Consider the following 24774-nt stretch of genomic DNA (forward strand, 5'->3'; position numbering starts at 1 on the left):
GTTAAAAGAAATATCAATTTCATTTTCATGCTTGGTTGAAGTCGTGGACACACAAGCCGAACTAATTAAGGTTGAACCCAAAAGCATATACATGCCATCATTAATGGATCCTTTTAAGAACAAATTAGGACCCTTGCCAACCTTTAACACTCCACCTTCACCAATGCAACTCAAACCTTCTTTATCTAGAATACTAAGGGAAATTATGTTTTTATTCATACCTGGAACATGAACGACTCCGGTCAATGTTCTTACAACACCATCAAACATGACAATTTTAACATCTCCAATACCGACTATCGGACAACTAGCCTCATTGCCCATAGTGACTTTTCTTCCATCAAACTTTTGATAAGTTGAGAAGAACCTAGAGTTAAAAGTTATGTGTCTAGAACATCTCGAATCCAAAATCCAAGAATCACCACCCTTATATTCACTAGTAACGACAAGAGCATCAACATCATATATCTCATCTTCAACATAGCTAGCTTCGGCGGAGCTAGCTTTTGGGGATTTTCTTTCATTTGATTGTTTGGCTCTTAATTTCCAACAATCTTTCTTGAGGTGGCCCTTCTTCTTACAAAAGTTGCAAGTCATGCTCATTTTGTTCCTACTCGATTCTTTAACAAACAAAGCACCATTGGAAACTCTTGACTCCTTTTGAGCAAATTGAGAATCAATAAGGTCCTTTTGAGTCAAGGCCTTTCTAACATCCTCACTACTCAAAGTGTCTCTTCCATATAATAAGGTTTCCCTAAAATGCTTATATGAAGACGGTAGAGAAACTAACAAAAGAATAGCCAAATCCTCATCATCCACTTTTACATCAATATTTTGCAAATCCATAACTATTGAGTAAAATTCATCAAGGTGCGATTTCATAGGCCTCCCTTCTTGCAATCTGAGATCATACAAACGACTCTTTAACAAAAGTCGATTGGTAACACTCTTTTCCATATAGAGTGATTCCAATTTATCCCAAATACCTTTAGAAGTTTCCTCCTTTACAACTTCTCTCAAAACTTCATTAGAGAGACAAAGTTGTATGGCGGATAGAGCCTTCGCATCCATATCTTCCCACTTAGCCTCACTTATGCCTTCCGGTCTCTTCTCCACACCATCTAGTGCTTTATGCACTCCATTTTGTATCAAAATTGCTTTCATTTTGACTTGCCATAAGCCAAAGTTCACACTCCTATCAAACTTCTCAATATCAAGTTTCATTGTAGCCATGTTGCACCAATGTAACCTCTAAAACACGATAACAACAACCTGGCTCTGATACCAATTGAAAACGACGATGAATTAGAGTTCGAACAATGTGTTTCAAACTCCAATATTACCAAGATCGAGTGTTTGAGGTTTTGTGACAAACAAATTACGCTATCAACGATATTAACGTTTGTAGGAGAAAGTAAAGCAATAAAATGACACAAAGATTTAACGAGGTTCACCCAACTAAGGCTACGTCCTCCGGTGTGTAGTATCTCTTATATCAAAAGGAGTTCAAAGAACTCTCAAATATGGAGAATTACAATAGAGAAGAGATATAGGCTAGTGTTTGGCTTGGGGGGTGTAATTTTGTGGATGTCAATTTGATGATTGAGAGCTCCCTATATATAGTACTAGGTACATAAATGTCATTAGCTCACGAAATACAGAATTAATATTGAATAATGAATGACATGAAACTTCTCCAAGAACTTGAAAGGTCGAAAACAGCATCTTAGGCACATCAGAGGAACCGCTCGACTGGAATAGAGAGCTCGCTCGGTCGAGCGGCTCGGTCGAGCGGAGTACAGACCCTTTCTGGATGCATTCTGTTTGCTCGCTCGATCAATCAATAAGGCTCGCTCGGTCGAGCGGACTGGTCGCTCGGTCGAGCGGACGGGTCGAGCGACCATTCTGCTTCTTCTGTCAGAATTCTGATCGAGCTTCAATAAATCAAACATAAACCAAGTCCTTTGCACTTCTTCATTAAGTCCCATAACTCCCACACTTCATTACCTTATTAATCCACACTTAATCATCATCATAAATCAATCATCAAAACTTAACTTAATACATCCATATTAACACATTCATGGGATTCCATCCCAAAGGTCACACATGAATGCACCTCATCAAATGTGCACTCAAGTCACACTAATCACAACAATCTCCACCTTGACTTGAGTTCACGCAAGTCAATAGATTTCTCTAATTCACTCCTAACATAACAACTTACACAACATCATACTCAAAACAAAAACAACACATGTGCATAAACATAGCACATGCACTAAACATGCCCTCAAAGGGCTCACAAGAGTATGCTTTTAATTACCAATCAAGTCCATACATCCCATGGACTCATTGGGATATGTTGAAATTATTCTCAAACTGTCGTTAAAAGAAATATCAATTTCATTTTCATGCTTGGTTGAAGTCGTGGACACACAAGCCGAACTAATTAAGGTTGAACCCAAAAGCATATACATGCCATCATTAATGGATCCTTTTAAGAACAAATTAGGACCCTTGCCAACCTTCAACACTCCACCTTCACCAATGCAACTCAAACCTTCTTTATCTAGAATACTAAGAGAAATTATGTTTTTATTCATACCTGGAACATGAAGGACTCCGGTCAATGTTCTTACAACACCATCAAACATGACAATTTTAACATCTCCAATACCGACTATCGGACAACTAGCCTCATTGCCCATAGTGACTTTTCTTCCATCAACCTTTTGATAAGTTGAGAAGAACCTAGAGTTAAAAGTTATGTGTCTAGAACATCCCGAATCCAAAATCCAAGAATCACCACCCTTATATTCACTAGTAACGACAAGAGCATCAACATCATATATCTCATCTTCAACATAGCTAGCTTCGGCGGAGCTAGCTTTTGGGGATTTGCTTTCATTTGATTGTTTGGCTCTTAATTTCCAACAATCTTTCTTAAGGTGGCCCTTCTTCTTACAAAAGTTGCAAGTCATGCTGCTTTTGTTCCTACTCGATTCTTTAACAAACAAAGCACCATTGGAAACTCTTGACTCCTTTTGAGCAAATTGAGAATCAATAAGGTCCTTTTGAGTCAAGGCCTTTCTAACATCCTCACTACTCAAAGTGTCTCTTCCATATAATAAGGTTTCCCTAAAATGCTTATATGAAGACGGTAGAGAAACTAACAAAAGAATAGCCAAATCCTCATCATCCACTTTTACATCAATATTTTGCAAATCCATAACTATTGAGTAAAATTCATCAAGGTGCGATTTCATAGGCCTCCCTTCTTGCAATCTGAGATCATACAAACGACTCTTTAACAAAAGTCGATTGGTAACACTCTTTTCCATATAGAGTGATTCCAATTTATCCCAAATACCTTTAGAAGTTTCCTCCTTTACAACTTCTCTCAAAACTTCATTAGAGAGACAAAGTTGTATGGCGGATAGAGCCTTCGCATCCATATCTTCCCACTTAGCCTCACTTATGCCTTCCGGTCTCTTCTCCACACCATCTAGTGCTTTATGCACTCCATTTTGTATCAAAATTGCTTTCATTTTGACTTGCCATAAGCCAAAGTTCACACTCCTATCAAACTTCTCAATATCAAGTTTCATTGTAGCCATGTTGCACCAATGTAACCTCTAAAACACGATAACAACAACCTGGCTCTGATACCAATTGAAAACGACGACGAATTAGAGTTCGAACAATGTGTTTCAAACTCCAATATTACCAAGATCGAGTGTTTGAGGTTTTGTGACAAACAAATTACGCTATCAACGATATTAACGTTTGTAGGAGAAAGTAAAGCAATAAAATGACACAAAGATTTAACGAGGTTCACCCAACTAAGGCTACGTCCTCCGGTGTGTAGTATCTCTTATATCAAAAGGAGTTCAAAGAACTCTCAAATATGGAGAATTACAATAGAGAAGAGATATAGGCTAGTGTTTGGCTTGGGGTGTAATTTTGTGAATGTCAATTTGATGATTGAGAGCTCCCTATATATAGTACTAGGTACATAAATGTCATTAGCTCACTAAATACAGAATTAATATTGAATAATGAATGACATGAAACTTCTCCAAGAACTTGAAAGGTCGAAAACAGCATCTTAGGCACATCAGAGAAACCGCTCGACTGGAACAGAGAGCTCGCTCGGTCGAGCGGAGTACAGACCCTTTCTGGATGCATTCTGTTTGCTCGCTCGATCAATCAATAAGGCTCGCTCGGTCAAGCGTACAGGTCGCTCGGTCGAGCGGACAGGTCGAGCGACCATTCTGCTTCTTCTATCAGAATTCTGATCGAGCTTCAATAAATCAAACATAAACCAAGTCCTTTGCACTTCTTCATTAAGTCTCATAACTCCCACACTTCATTACCTTATTAATCCACACTTAATCATCATCATAAATCAATCATCAAAACTTAACTTAATACATCCATATTAACACATTCATGGGATTCCATCCCAAAGGTCACACATGAATGTACCTCATCAAATGTGCACTCAAGTCACACTAATCACAACAGAAGCTTGAATTGATGGATCACCCACAATATTTATCTGAATATGGTGGCCAAAAAACCGCAGCATATGATCCGACTTTTTTGACAATACGAAAAATCCACAATATTTATCGGAATTTTTGATGCCATGGATGATCATAAGACTCAGCATAGCCTCGCTTTGTATGAGTCGGGATAAATTTCAGCCACATCACCATGGAATATGACAGATGATTAACCCCCACGCATCAAGGTCCGACTCTACGATGTCTCGGCAAAGAAGCCGTATGGTATGATATGTCTCAGATGAGTTATGTCTCACCTAAGCCTCCTATGACACACAGATTGTCTGAATTTTCGATGACTCGTACAGGACATTACTCGTATATCTTCAACACTAAAATAAATTTTTGGTATTAAAGGGAGCCTCTCGAGTGTCCGACTTCTTGATTCCTTGAGAGACTGATAGTACGGGAAACTCTAGGAAGATGGCCTTAATTGAACCCCTAGTCCGACTTCTTAACTGGCCAGACTGGATATTATTTGATCGAATCTTTTATGACATGGATATATCTATAAGAATAATTTCTTTAATCATAATTTTCAAATTGGAAATCCAAAGAGGGGTTCGAATTTTCAATAGTTCGGACCTGCCAATGACATGAATGGATAAAATGACTTGTACTTAGACAAATTAGCCCTAATATTCATTTTTGGGCCTAAAAGGTAGTATGACTTTCAGATGTCGCGGACTGAAGATGTCACGAGAGTTTTTGTACTTAGAATATTTTCCTCTCTTTTAAAATGAGATCCCATAAGGGAGTCTAATTTTTACTTGTAACGGTCCTTGAATGTTAAGAAAGTTCTTTGATACTTAGTTTTATCACCATTTTTCTTCTAGGGTTCAAAGAAAGAAGGATGTCCGAATTTCACTTAAGTCGGACCTACTTTGGCAAGGATTACTTCAATACCTAGACAATTTTCTTTTCTTTCATAACAAATGCCTAATACAGGTTTGACTTTCACATCTTCTGGACTAGGAATGATATAGAACAACTTCCATACTTAGAATAAATTTCATCTTTTTTGTGAAAGGTTTTAGGAGCAGGGTTTGAGTTTTACATATAAGTCTGACTTAAAACCATAATTGATTATGAATACTTAGAAAATTTTAGCCCCACTTCACTCTTTGGGATGAAAAGAGTGTTCGACTTTCCCAAGAAACGGACCACATGATCCTTCAAATTATCTTTTGTACTTAGACAAAATAAGCTTTAATAACTAAATTAAACTGTAAAAAGAGGTTCGACTTTTAAACTATCAATTAAAGATAAGGCAGTTGATCTTTTGTACTTAGACAAATTTTACCCCATCCCAAACATAAGACTTTTGAAATCTTCTGAATAGTGAATCTGATAGTTGAGCATTTATTAAGATTATAAATAGAGAATTTTATAATTGTTCAATTCATTATTTCCAAACATTCATTTCTAAAAATCCATTCTAGTGAGAGAAAACAGCGAGAGACGCTTTGACATTTTAAAGTTTTCTGAGAGGCTTCAAGTTAATCTTCCATAAGGAATGCTTTGAGTCTTACCTTGTCGTTTATTATTCGTGAAATTAATTTATATTTTTCCACATAAATCTTGTATGATAATCTTGTATTTCCCAGAATATGGATGACAACAAGATTTTGGAGAATGAATATCTTTTTTCAGCATTTGAGATCAGTTTAAAGATTGATCGACGTAAGCCTCTTCTAGTCCCCCTTTTTGCCGTAACATTATATCACGGTCTAACGATAATCTTTGGTTTTGCAGGAAATGCCGAAGAAGAATTAAAGAAAACACATTCTGACTTGATGAATAAATTAAGCTTGATGTGTTTTTCTCAAAATGTAGATAAAAGAGCCGCATCTGATAAGCCACTGCCAACCCTTCCTAAGGCATGAGACTTTAAACGATTATTAGCTATAATTTGACAGCATGAATGTTTTGAAACTTTAACTTTTTCTTTCTGCAGAATTCCGAAACAGTGGAGAAGAGGTCGAAGGATGTGCCTTCTAATGAGGAGGAAAAAACCCTCTAAAAAAATCAAAGGTTAAGAAAAGGAAGAGGAGCTCTTCCCCACCAGAAAGCGCAGCCCAACAGGGGTTGGCGGAGACAATAAAAACTGTTGTGCCACTAACTGTAAGGCCGGAAAATTTAGCTTAGGAGGAAATGACTGCCTCCAGCCAGAAGAAAACAAACCCGGCCCCGACCAAGGGTAAGGACAAAGTTGAAGGGTGAGCTGAGACTCCGATACAGCCAGTGGAGGAGGTATATAACCGTCGTGCTGAAATCCTACCCTATAGTCATGATACTCTCTTCACAGAGTTAGGCCATAAGGGTATGGTGGCTCGGTATCACCGGGCCACTAAGAATATAATCAGCGAGGTTGACATGGACTACCTGGATACCGTCCATTCCAGGGAAAGAATCGGTGAGTTGCAGTCTAGCGCTGCTGAGGTATGAATTCGTCATTTCTAACTAATTTTTAACTTAGATTTATTTCTGTAAATGTTTGACTAATTTGCCCATGTTATGCAGACCTTTCTGCGGATGACCTTCGAGTTATCCTTAGCTCAAAAGAGTGTTGTGGACCGGAAAACACTGGATTCCCTGACCTACATGTTTGAAGAACGAAAAGACGAATTGATGAAGTTAAGGGAAGAGGTCGGGGAACTCCCGGGATTCAAAGAGACATTGGCTAGGTGCGTGGATCTTAAAGAGCGCCTAGCCAAGATCGAACAATGACAAATCCACGCCAAAGGTCAGCCGTATGCTTCAGCGGAAAACCTGGAAAAAGCAAGTCGTCATCAGCCATGACACGGGAAGGCTGGCTGCTGGACATACATGACGAATTGGTTCATCAAAACCAACATCTCGGCAAACAGGTTTTGGATGACATGGATAGATACCAGGTCTTGTTGGAAGCCGCCCGATTTCTTAAGCTGCGGTCAGAGAGAAGAGCTAGGATAGCTCGGGATTGGTTAGTTTCTGATGAAGCGTCTGGTTTCATTGGTAACTGAACTTCTGAAATGATGAACGCTAATTCCCAGGTTAGCGATAAGAAACACCGGCTGATCGCAACAAAACTGGTGTCGACTTTAAAGCTTTTAGTTGATTGGAAAAGCTATCAACAACTTGGCATCAATCCTAGAGCAAGAGTCGCAATCCTTGTTGACCCGGCATGGGATGCCGCAGAGAAGGGGGAGTGGTCTAAAAAGATTAGTGAGGAGAGGGAGGTAGTTTCTCTGCTCCTTAATCTGGACAAATTGACCGTGAACTCTCCCTCAATTCCTGAACTTCCGGAGAAACTCTCACTATCCAAGCTCGAGTATGTGTTTGGATTTATCCAACCTACTTATCGACGAAACCAAGAACCTCCAAAGCTTATCCAGGGATCTCTTGGGGATGGAGACTTAACAGTTTGTTATCGAAACTATATAACTTTCAGAACATCTCCTGAAGAGAACATTGTCGGGTCATCCAATCCCCAGCCGCAGGCGTCAAAAGCTGAAAGTGAAGATATTTCGAACGCTTTGTAGGTTTATTTGATCAAGGCTTTTGAACCGTATTTTTGTAATGGTGAATATTGATTTGGCCTTCGTGCCTTTATAAATGTCTTGTTTAAGTGTTAGATCTTCTTTCCAACTTTTAATGTTTTGAGCTCCAATGACTCGGTTGATACATGATGATTCGAATGTAAAGGAACTTACCTCGTGATTTATCATCAGAGACTTATGATTTGAATCAAAATTTGAATGATTCAAAAATATTCTTAGTTATTTTGCCCAACCTCACCCGGGACTTACGACAAGGATTTGAATTTCCTTAAATGATACAAATTTAACGAGATTTGCGATGAATAATATGAAAATATTGAATTTAATGACTTAAATTAAATAACTTCAATTAAAACAATGTATCATAATGATACAAAAATCTATGATTCGGAAAAGTAAGTAAATGATTAATTGAAATCAAAGCATCACGATGATGGGGATGACTGAAAATGTGAGAAAATGTGACAACTCGGAAATGATATTGATCCCTGAAATCTAATTCAATTAAATTGAATAAAAATTAATTATGATGCGGAATTGTCTGTCTGATGATGATGATACTGCTGATTAATGGTGGCGGTGATGAATGATGATGTGTATGGCCCCTTGCAAAACTTGTTAAATGAAGTAGTCTTTTTAAATGATCTCCATTGCATGGACGTTGTAGCTTCTTCCAATCTAAGTCTTCTAGCTCAAACGTTTCAGGTTTAATGATGCGGACAATTTTGATGGGACCATCCTACTTTGCTCCTACTTTACCTTTTCTATGAACTTACTGGTGGCTTCCACTTTGCAAAGTACCAAGTCTCCAACTTGCAAATACCTTGTTTTGACATAGCAGGACGAGTTATTCTTTGTTTTTCAGCTATGGAGCTCATGAGAGCATTGCCCCTTATTTTTGGTAACAAGTCTATGTTAATTCTCTTTTCATTTTCATTTTCTTCATGCGAGTAATAGGTAATTCTGGTTGAAGGTACCCCAATTTTCACTGGGAGAACTACTTCAGAGCCATAGACTAAAGAAAAAGGAGTATGACCTGTTGCTTGATAGTAGTACGACAGGACCATAGAATACCTACTATTTCTTCATCCTATGGTGCCCTTGTGTAATACCCTAGATTTAGCTTGAAAAAGGATTGATAGACTACTCATATCAATAAGGTGCATCTTCTTTTCTAGGGAGCCAATTTGCTAAGAACTCCACAGTTAAACGTGCTTGGTGGAGAGCAATCTTAGGTTGGGTGACCTCCTGGGAAGTTTTCCCGGGTGCGCACGAGTGAGGCCAAAGTGCGCTGGAAAGACTTGTGTTGGTTTGTGGCGCTAATTTACAGTCTCCAAGAGTAGTCACCATCGGTCCGAGGGGCCGGGGTGTTACACCTTGGCCCTTTTTATTTTCTTCTTAATAACATTCAAGATTACTGTAACACCCCGATATTTTTCCGATATATTAAATGATTTACTAGTAATATTATTATTATTATTATTCTTTTTAGAAGAGTATATTTTTTTATTATTATTTATTTTGTTAGTGGGTTAGATCATGAGATTTCAACTTTTAAGGCAATTAAAACCATTTTAAGCCCAAACCTTTTTCCTAATCTATCTTTAATTTCAAAAAAAAAAAATAGTAAAAGGGGATTTGAAGAGTTGGCCGGCCATATGGGGTAAGTTGGGGGATTTGTAACCTCTTGAAGAATATTGAAAGATTAAAAATTATTGCCTTGCATAATTAATTCCTTAATTTTCTTAATTCCTTTATTTCCTTAATCTCCTTTCAAAACTCTTAGAAAACTCAAAGGAAAAAAATATATTCTTCTTCAATCTCCTTCTACTCACGCCTAGTATCATCATCTTGTTCATCAATTGGCATTTTGTTCTTGTGCAAATTGTGAGTAAATTCTTAACCTAGTTTTATTTTTTTAAAATTTTAATTTAAATTTCTATGATTTTTTTTTTTATGTGTGTTATTTTATAATTTATGATTTGTTTATGATTTAAAATTCATGTATGAAAGTATGATGTATTTTTCTATCTAAATTAATGTATGGTTTTAGGGTTTTAGATATGTTTATATGGGTGTGAAGGATTTGTTTGATGGATGATTGAAAAGTATATATATATATATATATAAAAATGGATGCTCATAGAAAAAAATGTATGTGGTGTTAGAAATTTATTTTTATTAATTAATAGGAGGAATTTATAATGTTGGTAGAGAAATATACATGTATATATGTGATGTGTATGTGTGTGTACATTTGTGTAAAAAGAATTATTTTTAAGGAAAAAAAAATAATTAATTAAAATTTATTTTGTAGATGATCATGAATATTATGTAAATATTTTTTTTTAGATTTAATAGAAAATAAAGCATTGAAATTTATATTTTTGTGATAAAAAAAAATGAAATGACAAAATCCCGTAGGTTTTGAAAATGGTGAAAAAAGTGTTTTTGGAACATTTTTAGCTTTGAAATTAAATTAAAAATACTTATACTATGTTATAAATTATGAAAATTAGTACCCGGGAGTTTTGACGCCTTCCGGACGCAACGGTGAAGTCGGATTTTCAATTTGACAGTTTTAAGTTGAGTTTCTGGACAGATTATATAGGCTGTCCTGTTTTGTGCATTTACCATGTTATAGTATGTGATGGATGTTCATGTTGTGTGTAGTATTCTAGGTATGGGTGTAATTGTATATGTGTGTTATGGATGATTTGAGGAAAATGTGTATGTGTGCTTATTTCCCGAATACGATTGAACCTTGTAGGAAGTCGATTCGTGACTGGGAATTGATTAAGACGCTTGTGAGTTGGTTATCTTGCTTAAGGTATGTACACGCAGCGAAGTTCGCATTAGTCCGATGTATCATATAATAATGGTATACAAAAGTAAAGTATGGATATATAGTACGAATAATGTTATCTTTCGAATAAATAATTTTGATACATTGTTTTGATAAGCAGAGGTAGTATGACCTCACTAACCTTAAAGTGGACGTAGTATGACGTCAATTGGTGGAAATGAATTACTCGCGGTATATAGGGGCATTATGAGCCACCGCGGGGGTATGCATACTTAACCATAGGCACCGAAGTAAGGCGAGTGTCTATGGTATAGACTTGCTTAGGGGTTAGCTCCCCCTAATGTAATGTCTCACTTATGGAGATTGGAGTGTACCGGCAGTATGGCTGGATAGTACAGCAGTATAGCTGACTAATCTTTACATGAAAATAATTATTCTTTATTAGCATGATCGAAGCGTATTGTTCTGTGAATTGACAGCTATTAAATTAAAACTTTCTCTTGTGTTGTTATTTACTTGATATGCGACGATTGCTGACGTGTACTTTTGGTCTTAACGACCCTGCGATGATGTTGTTTCCCATCTGAGCAATGACTAGCAGTAAGTTAAGTTGTAGGTTTGGGGAGTGAGGATTGACCCTTGAAGAAATAAATCATTAGGATATAGAAGTCTTGATAAGAACTTCTAATTAAGTTTAAAGAACATTTAGTTTTATGAGGCGATTTTCGTTCTCAAGTTGTAATAAGTAGATTTAACTTTTCGTGCTTATCCGCTGCTAAGAATTTCGTATATCTAGTAGTTCATAATAACACTAATAGAACTCGATCCGCAAGCTTTCCTTAAATTTCAAATCCGTTTTAACTGCCTTCTAACATCCCGGTTTGACTCAGATAATATTTATCTCGTTTTTAAAAGGGCCATCTTCTCTTTTCGTACGACCCGAGTTATTCCGAGATGTTACAATTACCTTGTTAGCTAACTCCACTTGGCCATTTGTTTGTGGACAAGACACAGAGATGAACCGGATTTGGATGTTGAATTTATCGCAATATTCCACTGTGTATTTGCTGACGAACTGTATACCATTATTGGTTATGAACCAAGGGTATACCATACCTTGTAATAATGTTGCACCATATGAACTAACAGACTTTCTTATCAATGATAGTGCTATAGGCTACTGCCTTCACATACTTAGAGAAATAATCTCTGGCTACTATGATAAACTTTCTTTGGCCCTTAGATGGGGGGAAATGGCGTAAGAAGATTCATTCCCCATTTCTCAAAAGGTAAGACCACTTGAATGGTAGTAATGAGTTGGTTGGTTTTCATGTGATTTTAGAGAAAAATTGGCACCTAGAACAACGTTGTATCAACGTTTTAGCATCATTCTTAAGAGAGGGCTTGTAATACCCTTTTCTAAGGACTTTACTAATGACCGTCCTAGTGTCTTGGTGACTTCCATATCCTCTTTCGTAAATTTCATGAAGGACGTAGTTTTCTTCCTCTAAAGTGACATACTTTAAAAGGGGATAGGTGTATGACATCTTATAGAGTACCCCTTCATAAAGTTCAAACCATTTTATCTTCTTCAGGGGATGCTTGGCTTCATTTTCATCCTCAAGTAGAATGTTCTCTTGTAAGTACTAGACATAAGGTTCCATCCATTTCTCTAATCTATCAATTGTTAAGACCATGAGATTGATGCTAGCATTAGGAAATACTTCTCATATAATGTTGCGAGCTTGCGATGTCTTAGCAGAAGTTGTCAACCTTGCTAATGAGTCAGCTTGTGCATTTTCAGATCTTGGAATATGAGCATGTGTGAATTTGTCAAATTTTGTGATAGAATCCTTCACCCGAGTTTTGTAACAAATGTTTAGCCCAAGACCAATTCTATATATTCCACCTCGTTGTTGGATATCGCGAACTCAAATAGCATTGCTTTTTCCATTCTAACCCCAACAGATAATATTATAAGTAGCTTGGCTCCAGTTGTAGACTTTGTGGAGTAGCCATCTACACATAGCTTCTACTCTTGACTAGGGTCACTAGGATTTAGCTCTGTGCTATCAGCTTTGAAGTCAGCTAAGGCTTGAGCCTTGTGCAAGGTTCGTATTCAATCCTAAAGTCCAGGTTGGACTGATTCTTCCTTCTAAGATTTTCTTCAAAGGTTGGTTTGTTCTGACCTTGACTTGGTGTGATTGGAAGTAGGGTTTAAGTTTCTTACCAGTCATCACAACAAAAAATAACACTTTCTCAGCTTCACCATAATTTCTTTCTAAGCCGCCGGATGCATGGCTTACATAGTATACAAGAAGTTGCTTCTAATCTCTTTCAGCGGCTAGAACTCCGGAAAATGAGTATTCAGAGACAGATACATAAAAAACCAAGGTTTCTCCTTGAATATGAGAAACTAAGTCGGGCAAGGAAGCTAGGTACTCTTTCAACTTGTTTAAATACTCTTCTGTTTCTTCAGTCTATTAAAACTTTAGTTTGTTTGAGAGTTTTGAAAAAAGGAGACCACTTGTCCGCAGATTTGGACATGAACCTTCCCAATGCTGCTATACACCCTGTCAGCTTTTGAACCTCCTTCACAGATCTAAGAGATCTAATATCAAGGATGGCTTTAGTTTTATCCGGTTTTGCCTCAATTCCCCTTTTATCCACAAGGAACCAGAGACGCTTCCCTACAGTTAATTCAAATACGCACTTATTAGGGTAAGGCGCATTTGATGGTTACAATAGGTCATTAAGGTTACCCGTAGGTTCGTGGCATGGTCGGTTGATTGACGACTCTTTTTGATCATATCATCAACATAAATTTCCAGGTTTCTGCCGATTTGGAAGTTAAAGACTTTGTTTACCATTCTTTGATATGTGGCACCCGTATTCTTTAACCCAAAAGGCATGAGACGGTAGCAGTGCCTGAATATGGTGCGTTGTCGAGGACAACTGTGGACGAACTGGAAGTGTGAGATGATCCTACCACGGAAGCGACTTAAATTCTTGCACAACACGTTAGCCTTGCTCGGGGGGTTGTTTCTCAGAACACCCCTTCAACGTTTAAGTCAGATTAGGAAATCGAAGTCAAGAAATCATACTTGAATGAATACAAGATTAACGAATTGGTGTAATGAATTTAAATTAATTATGTGAGGGTTTATATATCAACTGGAAGTTGGATCAGTGTAAATTTTGGCAGGGTAACGGTAGCAATATGTGAGCTTAGCGATAAATGAATTGATAAGTAAGTATTACTTGATGGGCAAGTTTTGGTCTTGGAAGGTCAACAGGTCCCTTAACAGAAAATCTAAGTTTGGTGAACGGGGTAATTTGGTCATTTTACCGAAATGAATAAATAAAATAAATAAATAAATAAATCAAATAAATGTTACGATAATATTCCTCATACCATTTTATTCTTCATCCTTCATCTCCTCTTTCAATTTCAGCTCTACTTATTTTCATTTGTATCGTTTGACTTTCATTTCCCCTTAAATATTTGCTTTCAATACAAGAATATTTGAAAGGAACATAACACACGCTTTCTTTTAGTAATGAAAATGTTCATGTCTTACTCAAAGAGAGTGTTTCTTTTAGGATGACATTGATAGAAAGATTGAATCAAATAAGGTTTTATTTTTTAAAATAAATTTTTAAAAATACTTCAGAATATTTTAATTTCAAAATAGGTGTCTTAGTATCTAAGCCTAATGCGTAAAGAATTTTGAATTTTTTTGACCAGTTTTTTTGTTCACTGTAGTAACAACGAATAAATACCTTAGCTTTGGCATGAAGATGCTTATTTTAGAAATTAAAAATTGCCAATACTTATTATGAGATTTAGTTTTTAAATTAAGTTTACTTTTTTCAAATTTTCACATTGACACTTCTTATGGGTTATAAGATGCTTCACATCCATTTTACCACTGCTTAGAAAGTCGAAGTGTAGAGGCCACTAGTTTTTGTAGTGGAACACACCAATAATATCAATTTCCTTACTCAAAATTAACTCATTTTTATAATAAACAGGAAGATTATAACCTTTAGTCTCAAATACAAACGTAGTAAAAATCAAGAAAGATAAGTTAAAATGGTAAAAAGTTAAATTTTATAGCCAATTGAGAGACATATATAGATGAAATAGAAAAGTAAGTTGAATATGTATTGTAATGGCCCGGTTTAAGTGACCTGGAAATCCATATGAAAATAAAAATTTCGGTTCACTCCTTGGCCTCTAAAGAAAAGTCTTCTCTAGTATCGTCAACGTTCCATCGTTAAAGAAATATAACTAAACAGAAAACAGTACTCACGTGAAAGAAAAATAAATCAGCGGAAGCTCTTACGTACAACTCGAGAGCCTTAAGGCCTCTAGAAAAACTAATTGAAATAAGCGGAAGCTAAAAGAAACTACACTATCCATTGTTACATAAGTTCGGAGTTTCTCATAATCCAATACAAAAAGGTAAAAGCATAGCCTTGATGATTACGGGTTCTAAATCGAGACCTCACTCCAATCCTCACCTGCAATCAACCTACTACCCGTCGTATGACAACACACAGTAGGTTTCAAAGACACAAACCAATACACGTCAGAGACTTCATACAAATATCAACCAGGTTGAAAAACAAGCAATATGTTCATCCTAGCATGCATAGGCTCTAATACATTCATGATTTAAATAATTCCAACTTGTAACGTTGCCCGTCCTGTTCGGGTCGTTCAAGTATAAACCAATCCTTTTGGTGGAATATACTTGGGAGAGCTAATCCCAAGGCAATCACCGACCTAAGAAATTGCTCGTCCTATTCAGGTCGTCAAAAGGTAAAGTATGCCTATCCCCATGGTAACCGTAATGATTTAAAACTACCATGGGAACAATAATTGTAATAATCCAAACCAATACATTAACTCCTTTGGGTAACATAATCCAACCAAACGTCAACCCCTTTGGGTGACAAACATATAAATTCTCAATTTCCAATTAATTTCTTTCAAATTATTTGAAGTGTCTAATCCTTAAGTGATTTACAATGCCTCGATTAGAAATGAAACAACACTACTTGCACAACCACATAAACAGTATGGTCTAAGCGTGTACCTTTAAGCGCTGCAACCAAACAATATTTAACCACGATAGAAATTTCGCCCTCTTATGAATCGAAGTCCTAAATAACACACATACAAAATAATCACGTATTAGAACGTGTTTACACATTTAATCCACTCCATACTACTAAGACATCACTAGGATTTGATAATTTTAAATGTTTTCATCAAATTCCTAATAGTTCCAATTTGTAAACTTTAACCAGAAATTTAAATGATCGATTTGGACAGTTTAGAAAACTCAAATGAAAAATCCGACTTCGCCGTTGCGTTCGGAACGCGTCAATTACCTTGGGTACCAAATTTCATAACTTCTTACATCTAATTACTATTTTTAATTATTTTAAGTGTTTAACGAGTTTTTTAACGCATCGGTACATAAAACAACGGAACACGACTAACGTTTCCAGATCGGCACCTTTACCGAGACAGAACTGCTTCTGCCCGAATTTTTTTATCATTATTATTAATATTATTATTTTTATATATACATTATTCAAATGATTAACCCTTTAAATCCCATGACCAAAATACATCTAACAAGGCCACATTCATAAAATCTTTCAAGAAACTTAAAATTTCATAAATTATGATAATTAAATCAAATACTTAATTCTCTTAACAAACTAAAATTTTGTAGAGAATCATAAACCAAATCACCCCCCTTTTAAATTAAGAGATATATATACATATATATAAACACAATCCTTCAAACAAATCAAATTTTGCTAAAGAATTTATAAATTTTTGGATGACTATATTACTTAATCCATACCATTTAAATTTCATCTAACAAATTGAAATTTTGTTAGAGAAAAGTAGACCATAAGAAATTTATTTAAATATCAATATAACTTTAAATTCTTATTTCTCATAACAAATTTAAATTTGGTTAAATAATATTGATCATGAAGTTCCTTTTTTTAATCCTTTTAACAAATTATAGTTTATTAAAGGATTATTAGAGAAAATTTTCATATATAAAAGAAAAATATTCAAACCTCCTATAAGTCATAGGATATCATCATACATAAAATATAATTCATTTTAGAAATCTTGTATATAAAATCTATAATTAACAATTCAATTAAACTTACACTTTGATCAAAAGATTGGATGGAACAACAATAATTTTTTTTCTTTTGAATGCCGAAAACAAGGAAGGCAAGGAAGAGAAATTTTTTTCTGAAATTTTGTGGGCTCTTGTGACAATTGGAAAGGTTAAGAAAATCCAAGGAGACTTATGAATTAATAGGCAATTTAAAACAAAGATCATAATTGTGCCATAATACACAATTATGAGAGGAGTTACAAGACTCCATGCTTCCACCAATCGGCCACCCCCTCAATTTCCCCTATTTATTTATTTATTTATTTATTTATTTATTTATTTATTTATTTATTTATTTATTTATTTATTTATTTATTTATTTATTTATTTATTTATTTATTTATTTATTTATTTATTAATTAAGTAATTATTATATTATTGTTAAAACAGAAAAGAAACGTCAAACGATAACATCGTACGCGATAAAACTCGTTACCGTTAAAATTTAACTCACTTTATTTCTTGTAATTATCTATGTAAAATAATATAATTTAATAATACATATTTATTTTATTTTATTATATTATCTTCTTAAACCCGATAAATTACGGGGTGTTACAGACTACCCCCCTTAAAAGAAGTCACGCCCTCGTAACTTGAATGGCAACGAAAAAAAAAACGCAGGACACGCACACTATCTTAACACGACACTCGTAAAGAGGCAAGAATATAAGTCAAAGAGGTTACGCCCTCACAAAACACTCGCGCGAAATTCCTATCGCCTTCTACCTCCCTTAGGAAGTTACGTCCCCATAACGCTACTAACCTAAAAGAGATGAGGGTACTTTGCTCGCATTGAGTCCTCCATTTCCCATGTAGCCGCTTCATGTTCGTGATTTGACCACAAGACTTTTACCATAGATATATCCTTCCATCGTGTACTACGGACCTTCGTGTCCAAGATTCTAACCGGTTGCTCAAAGTAAGACAAGAATGTATCCAAATCTAAAGGTTCGGGATCTAAGACATGAGAGGCTGCGGCATGATATCGCTTAAGCTGTGACACATGAAATACGTCATGTACCTTTTCAAAGGAGTTTGGAAGGGCTAACCGATATGCCACCTTACCCACACGTTCCAAAATTTCATATGGTCCTATGAATCGAGGGATCAACTTTCCACGAGCACCAAAACGCACTACTCCGCGCATGGGTTACACGCGAAGTAATACCCGTTCGCCCACGATGAACTCTTATGATCGTCGTTTTAAATCAGCATAAGACTTTTGACGATCCTGTACCGCTTTCAAACGATCCCTTATCAACTTCACTTTTTCAGTCATCTGAAATAACAACTCAAGTCCTAAGGTCACCGCTTCGGTGAAATCATCCTAATAAACCGGACTACGACAACGACGTCCATACAAAACCTCGAATGGAGCCATCTGTATAGATGCTTGATAACTGTTATTGTAAGAAAATTCGACCAAATCCAAATGTTCATCCCACGACCCTTGCCATTCCATGGCAATAGCGCGCAACATATCTTCAAGTATCTGATTTGTCCGTTCCGTCTGCCCATTCGTCTGCGGATGGAAAGACATACTATAAAGCAACGTAGTACTCATTGCCTGTTGCAAGGTTTTCAAAAATTGTGACAGATACCGTGTATCTCTATCGGACACAATAGTGCGGGGCACACCGTGAAATCGCACGACATACTTAATGTAAGCTCGAGCTAATTGTTCCATCTCCCAACGACAGTTCATAGGAATGAAACGTGCTGATTTAGTCAAACGATCCACTATTACCCATAACGCATCATTTCCCGCCTTCGTTCGGGGTAAACCCACAATAAAATCCATAGAGATATCATCCCACTTCCATACCGGTATCTCCAAATGTTACACTAAACCTCCTGGTCTTTTATGCTCACCTTTGACCTTTTGACAAGTCATACAGCGCGAGACATAATCCGCAATATCCTTCTTCATCCCAGACCACCAAAACATTAACTTAAGGTCTTGATTCATTTTGTCACCGCCCGGATGGACTGAAAATTTCGTACAATGGGCCTCACCCAAAATAGGTTCCTTCAAAGATTCCTCCCCTGTCGGTAAACACCAGCAACCATTGAACCTCAAGCTCCCATCTTCATGAACAAAGAATCCCTCCGCTTTTCCTTCCCGAACTTGTTCCTTCAACTTAAACAGTTTCGGGTCTTTATCCTGGGAATTCAAAATTTCTTCAAAGAACGAAGGTCGAATAGACAAAGCATTCAGACATCCCTATAATTCACCCTTACGCACCACTTCCAAGTTCAACCTCGCAAAATCCGGATGCAATTCTTCAACTCCGTCCAAGGCGGACAACGAGTGATCGGACTTCCTACTCAACGCATTAGCTACTAAATTTGCTCGTCCCTCATGATATATGAACTCCAAATCATAATCTGTCATCAACTCTAGCCACCGACGTTGTCGCATGTTTAAATCGGGCTGAGTGTAGAGATACTTTAGACTCTGATGATCAGTGTAGATCCTACATTTGACGCCATACAAGTAATGCCGCCATATTTTGAGAGCAAATACTATAGCAGCTAACTCTAGATCATGCGTAGGATAATAAACTTCATGTACTTTCAACTGTCTTGATGCGTAAGCAATCACCTTACGGTCCTGCATCAGTACACAACCCAATCCTTTCTCTGATGCGTCACTGTAAACAGTATAATCCAACTTTGGGTCAGGTAGAGTAAGAACAGGGGCCGTAGTTAACCTTTCCTTCAAAGTCACGAAGGCCTGTTCACTGTAACGACCCGATTTAAGTGACCTGGAAATCCATATGAAAATACAAATTTCGGTTCACTCTTTGGACTCTAGAGTAGACTTTTCCCTAGGATCGTCAACGTTCCATCGTTAAAGAAATATAGCTAAAACAGAAAACAGTACCAGCGTGAAAGAAAAATAAGTCAGCGGAAGCTCTTACGTACAACTCGAGAGCCTAAGCGGAAGCGAAAAGAAAACTACACTATCTCATGTTACATAAGTACAGAGTTTCTTTCTACTCATAATCCAATACAAAAAGGTAAAGCATAGTCTTGATGATTACGGGTTCTAAGTCGAGACCTCACTCCAAACCCCACCTGCAATCAACCTACTAGTCGTCGTATGACAACACAAAGTAGGTTCCAAAGAAAACAAACCAATAAACGTTAGAGACTTCATTCAAATATCAATCAGGTTGAATACAAGCAATATGTTTATCCTAGCATGCATAGGCTCTAATACATTCATTATTAGTTAATCCCAACTTGTAACGTTGCCCGTCCTGTTCGGGTCGTTCAAGTATAAATCATTCATTATTAGATAATTCCAACTTGTAACGTTGCTCGTCCTGTTCGGGTCGTTCAAGTATAAACCAATCCTTTTGGTGGAATACACTTGGGAGAGCTAATCCCAAGGCAACCACCAACCTAAGACGTTGCCCGTCCTGTTCGGGTCGTCAAAGGCTAAAGTATGCATACCCCCATGGTGACCGTAATGATCCAAAACTGTCATGGGAACAATAATTGTAATAATCCAAACCAATACGTTAACCCCTTTGGGTAACTTAACACAACCAAATGTCAACCCCTTTGGGTGACAAGCACATAAATTCTCAACTTCCAATTAATTTATTTCAAATTATTAGAGATGTCTAATCCTTATGTGATTTACAATGCCTCGATTAGAAATGAAACAACAATACTTGCAATACCACATAAACAGTATGGTCTAAGCGTGTACGTTTAAGCGCTGCAACCAAGAGATATTTAATCACGATAGAAATTTCACTCTCTTATGAATCGAGGTCCTAAATAACACATACACAAAATGACCACGTATTACAACGTTATTACACCTTAATCCACTCTACTCAAATGTTACTAAGACTTGATAATTTTAAATGTTTACATCCAATACCCATTAGTTCTAAACTTTACATATTAACCAGAAACTTAAACGAACAGTTCGGACAGTTTAGAAAAATCAAATGAAAAATCCGAGTTCGCCACTGCGTCCGGAACGCGTCAATTACCTTAGTTACCAATTTTCATAATTTCTAACATCCAATTACTATTTTTAATTATTTTAAGCGTTTAATGAGTTTTTAACGCATCGGTACATAAAACAACGGAACAAGACTAACGTATCCGGATCGGCACCTTTACCGAGACAGAACTGCTGCTGCCCGGAAAAGTATTATGTTTTTTTATCATTATAATAATAATAATTATTTTTATATATACATTATTCAAATGATTAACCCTTTAAATCTCATGACCCAAAAACTCTAGCAAGGTCACAATCACCAAATCCTTCAAGAGACTTACAATTTCATAAATTATGATAACTAAATTTAATACTTAATTCTCTTAACAAATTAAAATTTTGTAGAGAATTACAAAATCAATTCACCCTTTTAAATCAAGACGTATTTATAAATATAACACTATCCTTCAAACAAATCAAATTTTGCTAAAGTATATATAAATTCTTGGATGACTACATTACTTCATCCATACCATTTAAATTTCATCTATCAAATTGAAATTTTGTTAGAGAAAATATAGCATAAGAAATTTATTTAAATATCAAAATAACTTCAAATTCTTAATTCTTATAACAAATTTAAATTTTGTTCAAGAATAATGATCATGAAGTTCTTTTCCTAATCTTTTTAACAAATTATAGTTTATTAAAGGATTATTAGAGAAAATTTTTATATATAAAAGAAAAATATTTAATCCTCCTACAAGTCATAGGATATCATCATACATAAAATATAATTCATTTTAGAAATCTTGTTTATAAAATATATAATTAACAATTCAATTAAACTTACCCTTTGATCAAAAGATTGGATGGAACTAGACCTGGGAAAACGGTCAGTCGGTCGGGTTTTGGGTCGGATCAATTTCAGTCGGGTCATTTTCGGGTCGGGTCAGTTTCGGATCAGGTCAGTTTTAGGTCGGATCACTCTGGGTTTCGGGTAGGTTCGGATTGACCCAACGGGTTACCATAAAACATTAGAATATCCAATCGACTAATTCAACATAAAAAAAAATCATTAAAATGTCTAAAAAAAATCATTAGAGAAATTACATGTACGATTTTCAAAAAATAGTTGGTATGTCAGGTTCATTTAAGTGCAAGAAAAATAGGGAAATTAATACTTATTTTGAAAGACATGTAAGATACGCGCTTTATAAAAGTTATTTTGTTTATTATAATTGTAACGTTAGATAAAAATGACGTTAAAATAATCTTCACAATTTTCATGTTGGAAAGATATACAACTAACTAAGTACTTATTTCGTCTTATAAGATACGCGTTTTATAATTTAGGGTAGCGACATTCGTTTTTTGAAAAGCTCATTCAAACGTGTGAAACGTTCGTATAAATTATATTGATTTGCTTACTGAAATGTAGAAGAATTAAAAACTCATTTGACTAATTTAACAAGATACATGTATTCAATTAAGATGATTATAACGTCCTGTTTTTAAAGAAAAATAATTACGATGGCTAAAAAGACGTTAAATACGTGTTTTTTGAGATCTATTGATGAGTTTTAGGGTTCAAGTGATATACTCAATATGTTGAGATACTTTGAAAACTAAAATTTTATTTGAAATGAATTCTAACATTGAAATTACTCTAAAAATTGATATTAAATCTGTCAAAACGGGTCGGTTTCCGGTCGGGTAATTATAGGGTCGGTCATGTTTCGGATTATGTCGCTTTAAGGTCGGTCGGGTTCAGGTTTTGTCGGGTCGGGTCCCGGGTTCATTTTCGGGTCGGATCAAATTTTCCCAGGTCTAGATGGAACACAAGAAATTTTTTTTTCTTTTGAATGCCAAAACAAGGAACAAAGGGAAAAGGACTTTTCAGAATTTTTTTGTGGCTCTTGAGACAATTGGGAAAAGTTATGAAAATCAAGAAGGCTTATGAATTAATAGGCCATTTACAACAAGACCATAATTGTGCTATAATAATTATTAGAGGAGTTACACTCCTCCCATGCACACAACCGGCCACCCCTCCATTTTCCCTATTTATTATTATTTTTATTTATTTATTTTTATTTTTTTAATTAATTAATTAAGTAATTATTATATTATTGTTAAAACAGAAAAGAAACGTCAGTCCACTCGAAATTCTTCTTTCTTCATCAACGAAGTCATAGGCCGGGCAATACCCGAGAAATCCTTGACAAAACGACGGTAATACCCAGCCAAGCCCAAGAAACTTCGTACTTCGGTGACATTCTTTGGTGACAACCAACTTCGAACTGCCTCTATTTTTGCCGGATCAACCGAGACGCCCTCCTTAGACACAAAATGTCCCAAAAATGAGACCTTTTCCAACCAGAAGTCACATTTTGACAATTTTGCGTATAACTTTTTTTCTCGCAGGGTTTGCAGGACTAAATGTAGATGTTTCTAATGATCATCCCGGTCTTTCGAATAGACCAATATGTCATCAATAAAGACCACCACAAACTTATCCAAAAACGCACTAACTACTTGATTCATCAAACACATGAATGCAGCTGGAGCATTGGTTAATCCAAAAGGCATCACAGTGAACTCATAATGCCCATAACGTGTTCTCAAAGCTGTTTTATATATATCCCCTTCAGCTATCCTTAGCTGGTGATAACCCGATCTTAAATCAATTTTTGAAAAGATTCCAGCTCCTCTCAATTTATCGAATAAATCGTCGATGCGGGGTAACGGGTACTTGTTCTTAATGGTCACCTTATTTAGTTCCCTATAATCAATACATAAACTCAAACTGCCATCCTTCTTCCTTACAAAAAGAACCGGAGCCCCCTAAGGGGAAACACTAGGTCGGATATAACCCTTGTCCAATAATTCGTCAAGTTGAGACTTTAATTCCTCCATCTCCTTTGGAGCCATGCGATAAGGGGCCTTAGAAATCGGTCCCGTCCCAGGCACCAAGTCTATTGTGAAATCAATTTCCCTTTGAGGTGGCATGCCGGGAATTTCATCAGGAAAAACATCCAAAAATTCATTCACCACTGCAATATTCTTAGGATCCTCCTTCTTCTTCCCCATTTGGCTGATATGACATAAGTACACAGGGTGTCCTTGCCTCATGGTCTTTTTTGCAATTTTCTACATCTAACCTTTTCCCCTCTTGGTCCTTCAAGCGACACTCTTTGCTCCCTACATTCTATAGTGGCTTTATATTCTCCTAACCAGTCCATCCCCAAAATTACCTCTAAGCCTTCCATATCTAACGCATACAAGTCACTTGGAAAAATGACTTTCCCTATTCTCAAGGGTACTTCCTTATACAATCTATCACAATTGTACAATTTTCCTGATGGAACAGCCATTGTATAAGAAACTTTTTCAAATGTTCCTAAATTCAACTCCTCTACTTTACTCTTTGCAAGAAATGAACATGTTGCACCCGAGTCAAAAAGTACATTAACAGCTACAAAATGAATGGTGAACGTACCTGTAACTACATCCGTTGCTTGGTCAACTTCCCTTGCACTGACCGTAGATAACCGTCCACCAATCGGCTGTGCGTTTATTCCTCCCACTTTATTACCCCCACGTTGCATACTTGACCCTTCGATCCGGTTACATCCACCTGGTCGTATCCCCCACT

The 24774-nt window shown here is 36.2% G+C and overlaps 2 protein-coding genes across 2 annotated transcripts; one reads left to right on the forward strand and one right to left on the reverse strand.

Annotated features, from left to right (window-relative positions):
• Positions 1 to 6332: 6332 nt before the first annotated feature.
• On the forward strand, positions 6333 to 8212 carry LOC130825468 (uncharacterized). The gene is made up of 2 exons (XM_057690711.1): positions 6333 to 7013; positions 7095 to 8212. Exon 2 carries the CDS (start codon positions 7586 to 7588, stop codon positions 8093 to 8095), a length of 510 nt encoding a protein of 169 aa, XP_057546694.1. The 5' UTR covers positions 6333 to 7013; positions 7095 to 7585; the 3' UTR covers positions 8096 to 8212.
• Positions 8213 to 18335: 10123 nt separating this feature from the next.
• Positions 18336 to 24251, reverse strand: LOC130824928 (uncharacterized). Its single transcript, XM_057689951.1, has 8 exons — positions 24090 to 24251; positions 23655 to 23963; positions 19915 to 19977; positions 19674 to 19760; positions 19392 to 19520; positions 19019 to 19310; positions 18700 to 18713; positions 18336 to 18473 (listed from the first exon to the last, which is right to left on the reverse strand). The coding sequence occupies exons 1-8, from the start codon at positions 24249 to 24251 to the stop codon at positions 18336 to 18338; spliced, it is 1194 nt and encodes a 397-aa protein (XP_057545934.1).
• Positions 24252 to 24774: the final 523 nt, after the last annotated feature.

Source organism: Amaranthus tricolor, chromosome 10 (genome assembly GCF_026212465.1).
Source record: "Amaranthus tricolor cultivar Red isolate AtriRed21 chromosome 10, ASM2621246v1, whole genome shotgun sequence".
In the NCBI taxonomy this organism is placed as follows: Eukaryota; Viridiplantae; Streptophyta; class Magnoliopsida; order Caryophyllales; family Amaranthaceae; genus Amaranthus; species Amaranthus tricolor.

Excerpts from the sequence above, each read along its gene's own strand:
- LOC130825468 (XM_057690711.1), top strand. The coding sequence starts at position 7,586 with ATGATGAACGCTAATTCCCAGGTTAGCGATAAGAAACACCGGCTGATC.
- LOC130824928 (XM_057689951.1), bottom strand. The coding sequence starts at position 24,251 with ATGAGGCAAGGACACCCTGTGTACTTATGTCATATCAGCCAAATGGGG. Across the intron at positions 19,978-23,654 it reads TCATGTGTTTGATGAATCAA|GGAAAAGTCTACTCTAGAGT; the intron begins GTAGTTAGTGCG and ends TGACGATCCTAG. Across the intron at positions 19,521-19,673 it reads ATCTAGAGTTAGCTGCTATA|TTCATATATCATGAGGGACG; the intron begins GTATTTGCTCTC and ends TATGATTTGGAG.